At 38.1% G+C, this 14,999-nt stretch overlaps 1 protein-coding gene across 6 annotated transcripts in view; it reads left to right on the top strand.

The window, feature by feature from the left end:
• The window catches only part of LOC139978872 (histamine N-methyltransferase-like), a 73,658-nt gene extending 68,426 nt beyond the window's left edge, over window positions 1–5,232 (top strand). For 5 of the 6 annotated variants that reach the window (XM_071989410.1, XM_071989412.1, XM_071989414.1 and 2 more), the window contains exons 2-4: window positions 988–1,202; window positions 1,765–2,091; window positions 3,386–5,232. In XM_071989410.1, coding sequence (XP_071845511.1) covers window positions 998–1,202; window positions 1,765–2,091; window positions 3,386–3,747 — 894 coding nt within the window. In that variant the 5' untranslated portion in view covers window positions 988–997 and the 3' untranslated portion in view covers window positions 3,748–5,232. The remainder of the gene's footprint in view (window positions 1–987; window positions 1,203–1,764; window positions 2,092–3,385) is intronic. The other variant, XM_071989409.1, reaches the window with a different exon arrangement.
• Window positions 5,233–14,999: the final 9,767 nt, after the last annotated feature.

The raw sequence follows: 14,999 nt of genomic DNA, 5'->3' as shown, positions 1-14,999 counted from the left end.
CAATATAGCTTTGGTCAACGCTAAGGGACCAAAGGCAGAATTGGCTTCTTCGTGACACCATAAAAAAATCAAAACAGTTGCAATAACGAAGACCCCTCCATTGAATATGAACCATCGGTAACTAACATTGACCTTCACCACGCACTACAATGATATATTTTTGTATACAAATATAAATGGTTCGTTGTAGTAGAACTGGTTCCCAATTGATCTATGACGGCGCCCTCTTCTTGGCCATTAAAACTATTTCTTCAAGTAGCAGATCATTTGATTAGCTTTTAACTTCAAATAGCAAACATAAAAGAACATAATGATTGCAAGATTCTTTCTTAAAAAAAAATCAGTTTGGGTCTACAAAGAAATATATTGTATATTATACGCCATGTGTTATTATTTACAATAAAAGAAGTGCACATGCCTATATGTAAATACAACATTATTAATCTGGTTTGTGTTTCATCTGAAGGTCAACCAGCTTGTTTCTATACACTTGTTTTCCGGTATTTATGCATTGCATTTACTACAAGTAAACATGGATTATTCCATCTTGTAACCAACTTAAAAACAATTTGCAATTTTTCACTACACTCTTATATTCTTTTTCCTTCTGCTTATACAGATGATCGGACAACTATTTTTAATCTTCTTAATTTTATAATTGTTACAATTCCTCTACTTACGTAGTTTCCGTTTTTATATGTATATTAGCTAAATTAAATAAAACAAAACCTGTTAGCAAACTGCTTATCCATTAAAGAGCCCGTGTATAAGATAATGTTTACAAGTAAGTGGGCCTGACGTTTCAATCCTACGGCAGCATCAGTCTCTGAAGAAAATCCTGCTAGGATCGAAACGTCAACTCGCAAGGTTACTATAATAATGACTTTTGGTTGTGAGCTCATCCTCCCCACCTCCACCCCATAAAGTGTGTAACGCATCAATAACAACGGTTAACCATTGGTTTCATTCTTGGTTCTTAATTATTAGGTTACGGAACATGGATTCGAATAACCGACGACTAATCGATAACCACAATCACTACGCGAAGGCCTTCGACGTTTTTTGCAAGTATTCTTCAAAACATGAAATCCTATCGAAATGGGCAGAAGAGGTATTTCCCAAGGTCGTGGTGGAAAAATTAAGCAAAGGTCTCGTAGAAGGTGGAACCAAACTAAGAACTCTTGGTATTGGATCTGCGTCAGGTAAGTTGTGTTAAAATGCTGGTGGACACGTGGAGCACTGTAATTCCCGACACAGACGGGTGCCGATTAGATGAGGGCAGAAGAAGGGGGACGAGGGAGGAGGGGACAGGGAAGGGAGGCAAGAGAGAAGATACCATGCACCTCACCATTAGTGAAGATGTCACACACTGTCCTGCATTGCATGTATAAAGTTTGATTTAACCCCTTACAACCCTCTGATGTTATAACCAATTACCAAACGAAGGTTCTGTGGGATTCTGTGGGAAGGGGCAAACAGAGGGCGACCGGGGGTACAGATATCGAGGGGCAGCAGGGGCATGAAAGTTTGCCTTAAGGGGGAAAACTACAAAATTACATCAAAAATTACAAACAAATAGATCCTTCGTGTACTATATCTTTTTAACTCATGAGAATCGTCAACTTGAGGCTAAGATTGCTATTACTCAAATTTCATAGATGATGTTACTAAATTGTTCATTAACATGTAACAGCTAATATTTATAAAATCGTTTCTCTGTCTTTTGTTTGTTTCTCTCTTTGTTTCCGGGTTTTTGCTCCTCAGGGTTTATGGATTGTAAACTCATTTCATGCATATTGAGAAAGTTTCCTGACGTTTGCAGCACTATTGTTGAACCCATGCTATCGTACATTGATAGGTTCAAAGAGAATGCAGCGGAGGAGAGTTTGCTCTCAGTGGAATGGGACTGGAACCAAACGACGTGGCAACAGTATTACGATGATCTTACACTCACGGATATCCCAAGCACCAAGTTTCATTTTGTGTCCAGCATCCACTCGCTGTATTATATTCCAAATCTGGAAAAGACCATCAAAGAGTTTCTGGCCTGCTTAGAGGATGGTGGTATTCTCCTTTTGATATTGACTGCGGGTAATGCTATATATGTCTCTCTCCTATAGGCTTAACCACAGATGTGGTTACGAAGATATATGAAACCCTCTCCATGTGTATTGGTCAAGAGATTACTCGTCATTATGTAATGTTAAGCGTTAAAATTACTTTAATATCATGATAATGTCATGTTGTTATTGACTTTATATAGAAATTAAGTGATGACAGGCAATCGTGGACAATAATATGCATTGTAGGTCATAATGCTCTATAGGACTATGCAGTAAAGGAATAATACAAACATATGATTAACGTGGAAACGATTATATCACACAGAAGTATAACGCTACATTAAGTAACATAGAGTCATATATTTTCGAGTTACCATCCTGAAAAATTTCGTCATTTTTCGGGAATGGAGGGTGAGAACCAGAGCCGGATGATTTAGTTTGTATAGAGGAGGGAGTGGGAATGTCGGGACCCTTTCAGCATAATCTATTACATTAAAGTAATAAAACGGCATATACCAATAATAGTAAGAGATAGATAAATTTCACAACTTGACCCCTTGGATCACCTCACATTCATATTTAACTTTAATCTGCTGGGCATAACAATAGTGTGTTAACAATGTTGAGCTTTGTATGTATACTCCGGGCAGTGTTTGGTATCTTTTACACTATTATATCTAAAAGTCGCCTTAACACATCTCAGGTGTTCAGACTATATACGTTGAGGTTGTAGTAGTGCATATCGTGTACGATAAATATCATACAATAGTGTTAATGATTGTCGAGAGTCGCAGAATAGCATTCGATTTTAGGGGGGAACCCTATAACACTAAGCCATTAACGCCCTCACTTTTCCGTCTAGCGTCACTTTAATGTTTTGAAATTACTTGTGCTTTGTTGATTTAAATGTTTTTCAAGAGTGAATATTGATATTTATTATTTTTCATCCTTGTATATTGCTGAAATCTTGGACATCACAGTTGGACGCTGTTAGAACATGTAATGTAGTGGAACATGTATATGAGAATAACGTTAATCTTCGCAGTTTGCGGTTTTGTAAATGATTTTTATGTTAACCATTGTGCTATGTTCTGCTATGAATACAACATAAATCAGAAACAATAGTCACAATGTACCACACATTTTTCCGGCGTGAAATGGGCTCCCTTACATAATTTACCCCACTAGCGAGATTTCCTAAAAACAAAATAGTGCCCTGACCTTGACTCGTTACATCCACAGTTATTTTTCATTCTTGTTTTGTTAATTATGTATTGATTTTTAATTAATTTGATTTTAATTCTTTTCATTGGCTATTGCAGAATTTTCTGATGTCCGGGGGTTTCTGAAGCGGTTCCAGTTGCTCGATGCAAACTTCTTTAACCAGAAGAACGCCGAAGACATCAAACAGGTATTGAAGACACTCAGCATTCCCTTTGAGACCACCAGGGTTGAATCGTTCGTTGATGTTACGCCATGCTTCGATAGCAACAATAAAGACGGCCAAATGTTGTTTGATTTCATCATGCAAGAGGTACATTTTCATTTCAACAAATCTCCAAATGTAATTGAAGATATTCTAAAACGTCTGAGTGAACCAGATTTGTCTTTGACAGTGGATGGAAAAACAATGCTAAGAAATGATTGGGAGGCGATCGTAATTCAAAAGAAACAAGAAATCTGATAACTGATATCAAAAGATGATGATACATTATGAGTCACTGCGTCCTACACAGTTTCAATATATGTGTTGTTAACATTTGGTTATAGGTTTTGCACGCATGTCTCAATTACCTGGAAGTTCTTGTCAGTCACTAATCAATGGTCCGTGACAATGGTATGAAATTAACCCCTCCCCATCCCCTTAATAGCATGTAAGAGATGAGCTTGTTCTTATCCACAATATTTGGTAAAATAATAGCTTTTATGAGTCTAAATTTTGTATGTGACGGTAGTATAGGTAAGGTCACCATAAACAAATAACAAGGATGTTGTGGAAAATGATCACCTCTAATTTGTTGTCAGATTAATTAAATGTGTACAAACCGACGTTACTCGTTACAAGCATATCTTGATGATGGCAGGAGAATCTAACGGTTGACACAAATATATAGTTGCTCACTTTAACTGATTCTTATAATAAAAGTAAAACTGTTTGACTACAATTCTATATGTGAATTTATCTGTGCTGGTTCGAATTAATAGTGACCATATCATTAAGAAGTCAATGCATCATAGGTTTACGTGTGGATTATACTTAAACTTGGGACGTTGTAAGCATACGAATTCTCTTTTTATTAAAGTTGCCAGCCGTCCGAATATGATCCGTATATAAAAGTGTGCATTCATACACGCAAACATACAAACAGCCAACCAATTTATAGATGTGTATAAAAATGTGCACATTGGTATTAAGGTAAAACCTATATAATTGACATCGTTAAATAAGAAACTCAGTTGGTTTCCCCAAATCATTTAAGCATGCATGGTTCATGACTATCAGCCCATGTTACCTTGTATCTACTCGATTCGTTAAACTCTCCTCCATTTTGATAGCCTCCCTGGGATTGACTTGCAAAATTAAATAATTAATATAAAATTGATATTGTAGTGATTTCACGGTGGTGAGAAAGTAGATTTTCTCACACAAATTTGTTTACAACCATTGTATTATTAGATGCCAGTAATTTAGAGAGCCTTATGTAGTCTTTATAGTTATACTCCTGAGAATCTTTAAGTGTGATTTGAAAAACAAATGCGTCATACGTATTGGTGTCATCTGTGTGGCTCATCTTGATTTAAAAGCCTGTGGAAAGTTTAATGTATGCTTTTATCTTATTCCTTGTCCCATGAAAGTTTTACTTCATGCATGTTCTTATCTCGTTCTTTGTAAAAGGGTGCGAAGGCTGCTGGGTTAGTTTAAGATTGGTGGTCAGTACCTGAGTTGTGTTTAAATGGGGATGTAGTCATTGGGTTTGAGTTACTTGTGAATTGCTACTTGTTACTTGTTTGTTGTTAGTTGCTCAGTTGTTTAGTTGCTATTGTTAGTTGATAGTTGTCAGTTGTAAGTTGTCAGCTGTTGATTATTTTTCAGTCAGTTTTAGTTAGCTTGTTGTTATTTAGTCTTTTAAGTAAGTGTTTTGCATTAATAAATATAAACCAACTTTGATAGCTGTGTTTCTTGATTTATTTTGGAGCTACTATGTTAATCTTTGTACATTAAACAGTTCCGGTAAAAGTTCCAGTCGTTTCGTCTGTAACATTCGAAATATTATTGTTCTCGTTCGGGTATGTACTCCCTGTAACAGTGATGATAACGACCCAAGTAATAAATATAAAACGACTGACCAGACAAGCCAACGCATTCGCAATTCAGAGCAGCTTTACTCCACCTGTTGAGGCGGGATGCCAGGAATCTCGCCAGACCAGAGGTGCCACCGTCGGTGGACCTTGTTGATGTAACATCTGGAAGTACATCAGTTCTTGCTAAAGCGAGATCCTGAATAACAGCGCTCTAGGCAGATCTGTATGATTTCCCGACTTTTCAATCTTAAATGGATTTAGGCAAAACGAGGAAGTCGCCACAGACTGACAGAGAGACAACGTGCCTTTTATCGCTTTACAAATTGTCTACTGAAATCTTGGAGATATAACAAGCTATATCAAAGCTCTCATGTGGTCTCATTATTAGCAGAGTGACGAAAATGATATCCATACATGAGTAAACACGATAATTCGGTCCTGTGCTGTAAATGTGGAAGTCATGTAATTAATACCAACATACAATTCAGGTATAGGCTAATAGTTAGCATTATATCGAGTCCCTACATGGAAAGAGTTAGATACAACGATCCCACGAGGTCTTATGCGTTCATATGCAGTGGTGGAGCAAAGGTGGGTGAGGCAAGAGGGCCAATCAAGATGATTTGAATCCTCTGCCCAGCCACCCCACCCCACCCTCCCATTCGGCTGCTGAAAACAAAACTTAAACGAGTCTCACGTACGTATAAATTGACTTTATTTGGATAAATGTTAACTAACAGAAATACTAAACCTTCATAGTTTTCGCTTCCTATAACATTACAATTGGATTGTAATCTCTAGAAGGTATTTCTGTGCTGTAGAAAGCACTTCACCGTCAGGGCCTGGAATACCTTCCACAGAAATAGAATTCCTCTTTCTGACATGTGTTTTTGTGCTGTAGAGACAAGGGCTAAAAGTGCCGCAGGGCCCTCATTGCTCACCTAGCAAATAACATGTCAGGGTACATCTGTTATTATAACGCAAGGAGCCGGTTATTTTTCGAAACGTTGCTCAGCTACTCACTGCAACTCGGGCCGCGAAATCGATCAACATCACATTTTAAATAGGGTGAGTTTTTAATTTCATGTAAAAAGTAAATTTGGTTTACCGATTACGCCGTGTGGGATAGGGTGGGAATATGGCGTGTTCTTAAGTTTCCAGTGATATGCATTTAATACAGCTTCGTTTTGCACTCCCAAGAGTTTGTCCTCACCCCGTCCCATAGAAGAAAATGGTTCGATTGACCCCACTTGCCTCCCCTCAAGTATTTCTGGTGCCGCCACTGTCCATATGTAGATAGGTTGATGCTTGTCTGAGACCCCTATTTCACACTTTATTTATTAATGCCTGACCGGTGCTGTGGCCGAGTGCTTAAAGGAGGTGGTATTTGAAGCAATGAGGCTTAGCAATCGTTGCTTCATACGTGAGAGAAGCTCACAGTCTCCTCAACCCTAAGGATTATTATTGAGTTATTAACAGATAATGATTAAATGCGAAAGGTTTTAGATTTCTTTTAATCTTGGTTTCAAACCGCTGAGTTTTATTCCTAATCTCGTCATTCCTTTCATGTTTGCTGCACTCTAATAATTACGGCTGGTAAATATTGCAAGAATTTACAACACAAACTGCATCTTTAAGTGGGATCCTTTTATGTTATTGGCTGTCATAATCTTCATTAACATCGCAGAAATGTGGTCTGATGGACATTTCATTCCAGTTTTTAGACGATGAAACGCCTGGTATTGGACTGACCGATGTGGCACTTTAGTGAGTGGCCGAGTTTTTAACCTGCTGGCTTCAAATGATCTAACCAGGGAGTTGTTATGGAACAACTCCCTTATATAACTGACCGCATATTATTTTACACAACGGTTCAACGTAGAAAACAGCACTGTGTAAACAACATATGTCTTTCGTTTCCATAAGAATTTGAATTTATTACATAGAGGCTAACTTCGTGAAATGTTAACGGAATGTTTGACTAGAGAGATTGCATTAAATGATCAACGATACAAGGCAGAGAAAGTATGTTGTAACCTTCACGGTGTTTATGTATTGGTTTGTACGTCAATGGGGGGCTGTTGACGTACGAACCACAAGAATATTTCTCTGCCAAGGGTAATTTACCACGAAGGTTAAGAAAGCGAGTCTTTTTCATAGGCCCAAAACACTAATGTTGAGTTTTGCGTTTATCAGTCTTATATTCAAAAATTTTCAGAGAATTATCAGGCAATTTTCAGGTAAATTTCAAGTCAATTCCAGAGTCCAGTTCCATCGTGTACACATCTTCATTACAAAATGCCCAAAAAATCATCTAAATTGAAGTGAATCATAACTACTTATAATTTAACTGCATTCTAACTTTGAGGGTGGGCAATTGGTTTCCTTTAACAGAAATATTGTCAAATGAAATCACAAGTTTGGTCGTTGAACATTGATTGCTGATGACGAAGTATGTAATACTGCAGTTGTCCCGCACTGACTGGCCTGCCTTTTCTCTTTAATATGCATGTATGTTGGGAGCACCTGTGCGTGACATATATAGTACTGACTTTTACCATGCATCATGCTTTACTAATTAACTCACCTGGTTAAAGTACTTCTGTGATATCCTATTTGCATCATGCTTTACTAAACTCACCTGGTTAAAGTACTCCTGTGATATCCTGTTCGCCCAGGCCACACATAGGTCAACAGGCCGTGTTGGGTTTGCTACATCAGAACACTTTATCAGCATGCGTCTAATTAATGCTCGGTTCTCTGGAGTCGTGAGAGACGCCGCATCAGGCGTACTTTGACCGCTTTGCTGTGGGTTATAAAGTCGTCAAGAATATGAGACTGATGGATAGATTTTAAAATTACAACAGATTACAAATATCTTCAGTCTATATGATCACTATTCACTTAATATTTCAGAAATTTGTTATTCCGTTGTTAGAAAGGTCAAGCTTACTTCTAAGACTTAGCTTTTTGTCTAAATACTGCTACTGACACAGTCATTTACAAGTCTCTACCTCCTTGTGTAATTCTTGTTCAGAGTTTGTCCAGAATCTGATATGCTTTTGCATATGTATGTACTGTATATATGTTTTAAAATCCTCCTGCAAGCAGGAACTCGCGAAGAAACCTCATTGGCTTATCAAAGCCGGAAGCTGACCGAAATCTGTCTCTTAGATTCATCTTTAACGTCCATGATAATGAATTGTCAATTGTCAACAACTCTGTAACTGGACGACATACATTAGTCTTGGAGTGACTTAATTGAACCGGGGACCTTATGATTGGAAGGCACCGGCGTTAACCACTGAGCTAACACTCGCCTATAGGCACTGTAAAAGTGTTGTAGAGAAGTGTTGACATTTCTTTTCAAGGGATTCAAACTTTCAGACAAAGTAAACTTATTTTCTCAAAGCCTGACAATCTACGACATACCACACGACAAGCAGACTTTAGTGGTTCCTTAATAAATGTTATAAAAATGATCATTTAATAAACATTGCACACAAGATGGACAATGTCAAGCGTTGACCGTCGTTGGAGACGACATTTCTCACATCGACACAGACTGCCATATCAAGCAATCAGCTTATCCAAGGGTTTACTTTTGGAGGTAATCTTGTTTACTCAAGGCTTTCAGACTTTGACCACGTACTGCTCACCTTTGACCTTCAGAGAAAACAATAGTTTTCTTGTACTGACTATAATGGTGGATCTAAACATCCAGTACAAAGTTCACCCAAGCTTTATACATTTGACTTTGCCTTGGGACCTCAACTGTCCTGAAATGACCTATGACTTGTTTGAAAAACAACAGGGTACTTTTACACATTAAGATGTATCCATGTATAACAAGTATAAAATTATACCATATAATTTCTGAGTTATCTGCTCTAGAAGACAATGTACTATACACTGACAAATATTCACACAGACACCAGGAGTTATCGGCTCTAGAAGACAATGTACCATACACTGACAAACACTCACACAGACACCGGGAGTTATCTGCTCTAGAAGACAATGGACTATTCACTGACAAACACTCACACAGACACCAGGAGTTATCTGCTCTAGAAGACAATGTACTATACACTGACAAATAATCACACAGACACCAGGAGTTATCGGCTCTAGAAGACAATGTACCATACACTGACAAACACTCACACAGACACCGGGAGTTATCTGCTCTAGAAGACAATGGACTATTCACTGACAAACACTCACACAGACACCAGGAGTTATCTGCTCTAGAAGACAATGTACTATACACTGACAAACACTCACACAGACACCAGGAGTTATCGGCTCTAGAAGACAATGTACTATACGCTGACAAACACTCACACAGACACCAGGAGTTATCGGCTCTAGAAGACAATGTACTATACACTGACAAACATTCACACAGACACCAGGAGTTATCAGCTCTATAAGACAATGTACTATACACTGACAAACACTCACACAGACACCAGGAGTTATCGGCTCTAGAAGACAATGTACTATACACTGACAAACACTCACACAGACACCAGGAGTTATCTGCTCTAGAAGACAATGTACTATACACTGACAAACATTCACACAGACACCAGGAGTTATCAGCTCTATAAGACAATGTACTATACACTGACAAACACTCACACAGACACCAGGAGTTATCGGCTCTAGAAGACAATGTACTATACACTGACAAACACTCACACAGACACCAGGAGTTATCGGCTCTAGAAGACAATGTACTATACACTGACAAACACTCACACAGACACCAGGAGTTATCGGCTCTAGAAGACAATGTACTATACACTGACAAACATTCACACAGACACCAGGAGTTATCGGCTCTATAAGACAATGTACTATACACTGACAAACACTCACACAGACACCAGGAGTTATCGGCTCTAGAAGACAATGTACTATACACTGACAAACACTCACACAGACACCAGGAGTTATCGGCTCTAGAAGACAATGTACTATACACTGACAAACACTCACACAGACACCAGGAGTTATCGGCTCTAGAAGACAATGTACTATACGCTGACAAACACTCACACAGACACCAGGAGTTATCGGCTCTAGAAGACAATGTACTATACACTGACAAACACTCACACAGACACCAGGAGTTATCGGCTCTAGAAGACAATGTATTGTACACTGACAAACACACACACAGACATACATACGCACCTGGTATATGGGGACCGGCATTTTCGTCCCGAGTGGTTCACAGGAGTGGGGACCAGTAAAAAACTTATCTACATTTCCGGGACCACTAGAGACACACCTACATTAACAAGACCACACAAACTCACCTACATTCTCAAGACCACACAAATACACCTACATCTGCAAGACCAATAGCACACCTACATTAACAATATCAATAAAACATATCAACATATATCTTACCAGAGATTTCAAATTACAGTAAACTTACAATAAACTTATTTTCTGGGACCACAAGCATAACCACTTTTAGATGACCAGAGATATAAGAATTCTTCAAGTTCATGACAGCTAAGAAACCTATATTTACAATATTGGACAAATATCTCTAAGTTTTCAAGACTATGGAGATCAACAGAATCTCAACACTATGCACAATGCAATTATAAACATGCATACTTTCCTTTTTCAAGTTCATACAATAAGTTCTTATCAATGTCAATTTACAGAAAGATATGTCAAATGTATCTCTGAACTACCTATCCTCTTTTAACCTGAAGTTGATCAACTAAATAGCACGTATTTCAATTTATGTGCACAGATCACTATTTTATAATCACTGTACTCTACAGAATTTACTGGAGTCCCCTGTAGACTTCTTGTTTTATTGTGCAAAATGAATTCCATTGCACCAGAGACATCTTGACATTAAGCATAGCTATATGGAAAACATCATATTTTTTAATGAAGTTGCTTTCTTCCATATTCAGGACCTTGTGAACATGTTTCCACAAGGGTAAAGATGATTTTCAATCAATAATAAACTGCAAATATTGCATTAAGTAGGATATATCATGCTCTTTATGAAGGTTGTGCAAACATGTTAATGTGAGCCTATAGTACTTTCTAACAAATTTAAGCAGACTTATCGCTGACTGGTTGCCTATTTCCTTCGTTTAAGTCTGAATTGTGAAAACCAGGATGTGACTATGAAAGTTGGGGCCAAACTGACAAACTGACACTATCCAATCAGTCACCGTCAATGAAGTAAAGGAGCCCCAACCCCCTACACACACCCACTCATTAAACAATTCTGGCTGAGCCACTGCCCCAGGGTTCCTACACCTAAATATTTTGTGGAGCATGTTCTCCCACCTCCAAGACACACGCACACGCACCCATACACCAACCAATTCGCAATCACCCTGTCCGAAAATCTCCTTCGCTCCTACTTAGCATGAACAGTCCTGCATGATAGCATAAATAATAAAAGATGACTAGTATAGGAAATTAAGTAGAAGTTAAGTAGACAAGTAAATACGTTTTCAGATTGGAAGCGTAAACAAAAATAGAGAGCTAGTGCCGGCCAGAGGAAGGGAAAAGCTGACTTCACGGGTGGTGGGGGTGGTATGTCCCGACCCTGGCAATACCACCCTTCCAGGAGTATATAGAGAAGAGTGGGTGCAGGAGCAACTTTATTTGATGGTGTCTCCCAACACCCGCCCTCACCATTCTCCCAGCTCCTGTGTACGTAACTGCTTATAACACCTGATAGGTGCATGCTGAACGCAAACGACTCACCGGAAGATAATTATATTAGTTAAAACCCCACCGAATTTATGTTGTAATGGCCATTTTGCCTTTGTGACCTGATTAAATAAAAAAAGAGATTTGAATATTTGGTCAATTTTACATCGAAATGAATAGAAGCATAAAGTTATAGCCTTTCAAAAGATTATCTCTGTATTCTTAACGGTTACGGTGGAGTTTAAAATCCCCTAAACTGAGAGAAATAGGCAGATCTTATCTTGTTAATAATAATACTTTATTTGAAGGTGGAACCTATGTTATGACCATAACTTATCCATTGATGTATATACAACATCACGTGACACCTAGATTTGTATTTTTCTCGAAAAAAATTCGAAAGGAACAACATCACTTTACCATAGATTTGTATGTTAAGAGAGGTTATCAAATGTCACGTCTGCACACACATGCACGCACACAAATACTATAATAATGATTTGGGAATTTATCTCTAGAATGCAGGAAATCGGTCTTATCATTTTTTCTTCAAAAAACGCACAGACGGAGAAGGAAATACAACAACCAAACCCTTCCCCATCATCTGCTCCGATAGGCGTGATGAATCGGAGTTTCGATCATGCACAGAAAAGACACAATTCGATATTGAAGTCCATACAGTCCCGTCCACCCGTATTTATCCCCCACCCCCCCCCCCCCCCCCGGAAGGTTGACTTTTCAAATATACATGGCTGGGGTGGGGGTTGTAAACATATATACAGTCACACTATATTGGTAAAGAAAAGACTCCGTGTAAAGTTGTAGTATAGTTGTTGTGTAATTAATATTATGCGTACTTGTCAAATCGTCACGTGGTTTAATAATTTGAATCTAAAATAAATATTTCATATCGTAACAGTTGCTGGTGCATAGCAACACCACCAGCAACTGTCGCTAAGCAAATAATAGTGCATACTATTTATTGATACCTTCTTGCATTTTATTTAAACAATATTAGTCATTATATACTCATCAAATATTATAACTTAATCGAATATTTAGAAAAGGTTAAAACTTTTATAATGAGTTAGAGATACCCGCACGTGTGTGTGTTCATTAGGATTTGTACCGTAAGGAAAGACAAACAGCTTTCTGCATTTTGACTGTTTAATCATTTGGAATGGTAAACGTCTTACTGTAATACACCATTTTTTATATACTCTAATTTTTTACAGTTACAGGGACTGTACAATGACAGGTAAGAATTTTTATTTTGTTATATTTTATTTGACCTGCTTAACGAATACCGCTAACAGATGTTTAAAATATTTAACTTCCTCTATATTAAATACGATAGCAAATAATAAAGTAATATACATATCGTATATATAATAATATAACAGTATAGCTTAACTTACTAAAAAGACGCTCAAAGCATATACAAATGTGTACATTCATTTTACCGACATCGCCATCTTTAACAACATCGTCATCTGTATCGTCATCGTCATCGCCATCGCTGTTCTGCTACTGCCAAACGTTATTTTCATCACATGATTTTTGGCGTTCCTTGCCATAATAGATGAAACCTGGAACTCAGGATTGGAAGTAGCAATGTATGAATATCGAAGACTGTAGCCCACATTAATTAACAAGTTGCTTCGTTGGGTGATCGCTACCCATATAGTTTTACGTGGTGGGGCTGATCCCTATGCATTTTTCATAGTGTGGTTGATCCCTACCCATAATGTTACATCATGTATGTGCGATCCCTATACCCGTAGTGTTACATAGTGTGGTTGATCCCTACCCATAGTGTTACATCATGTGGTTGATTCGTACCCATAATGTTACATCATGTATGTGCGATCCCTATACCCGTAGTGTTACATAGTGTGGTTGATACTTACCCATTGCGTAGGCGCAACGGAAAAACCTTGATTTTTAAATAGGTCTTATAGTTGTGACGTATCTAGCGGTGTCCGTGAGGGTAAAATATATTGATAACTTGTCGCATGAGAGTTGAGGCCCATTGTAAATCTTCTTAAAATGGTTAACCATTCCCGTGAAAAGTGCCTAAAATGACCCTAAAGAAGAGGCTTTCCTTTTTCTTTTCTTGTTTGGAACGTCAATAGAATCATATACAAAAGCCTCGTAAACTGGTCAGCATTAGTGCACATTTGCTGGATACTTGTAGTCAGCAAAGGTCGAACTTGAAAGTTTTGACTGCAGGGTAACATTTAAAATTGTTTGCTTTATTTTATTTCATTTTCATAATATTTTGCAACCATATCATTTTGTTTGAGTCGATATTCGACACGGTTGGTGCTACCATCCGTCGCAGCTCGAAAGACTTCTCTATTTTGGAAAATATTGACCTTTGAAAATTGTGTGTGGGTAGAGGGCGGATGTGAGGGTGCTGTTGTTGTTCTTCTGTTGTTTGTTGTTTGTTGTGTTATTGTTTGCTATGTATGCTTATCTTATCGTATAACCAAACCTGTCCTATTATCAGGGGTGTTAAAATCGAATATATAACCAACGCATAAAACCAATTAGCAAATAAAAAAAAAAAATAAAAACGTGTACCCTTAGTCTCCAGGAAAGTACGGAAGCTTGTACATAACTGTGTCATAGAAGAGAAAACATTTTTCACCTGAGCATATATCGCTAACTTCTCGTAAATAATTGAGATTGATTGCCTGGAAATTGTTCGGCGGGAAACTTATCGTTCGAGGTCTCTGAGACCAGTGTTGAGTTGCTATAACAACTCCCAGCTGGCTGAGACACTTCCAGGCAATCAATCCCTATCCGTATCTGGACTGGTCCGTAGCCGGCCAAATTCACAAAGTCATGGTCGCACTGAGTAAACCGAAAGGGGTAGAGGTCACGAAGTGTTGTGGTCGCTTGTGATTGTCGGTTGCT

Source organism: Apostichopus japonicus, chromosome 13 (assembly GCF_037975245.1).
Source record: "Apostichopus japonicus isolate 1M-3 chromosome 13, ASM3797524v1, whole genome shotgun sequence".
In the NCBI taxonomy this organism is placed as follows: Eukaryota; Metazoa; Echinodermata; class Holothuroidea; order Aspidochirotida; family Stichopodidae; genus Apostichopus; species Apostichopus japonicus.
The sequence above is the reverse complement of the archived record's forward strand: the minus strand, read 5'-3'. Positions and strand labels throughout refer to the sequence as shown.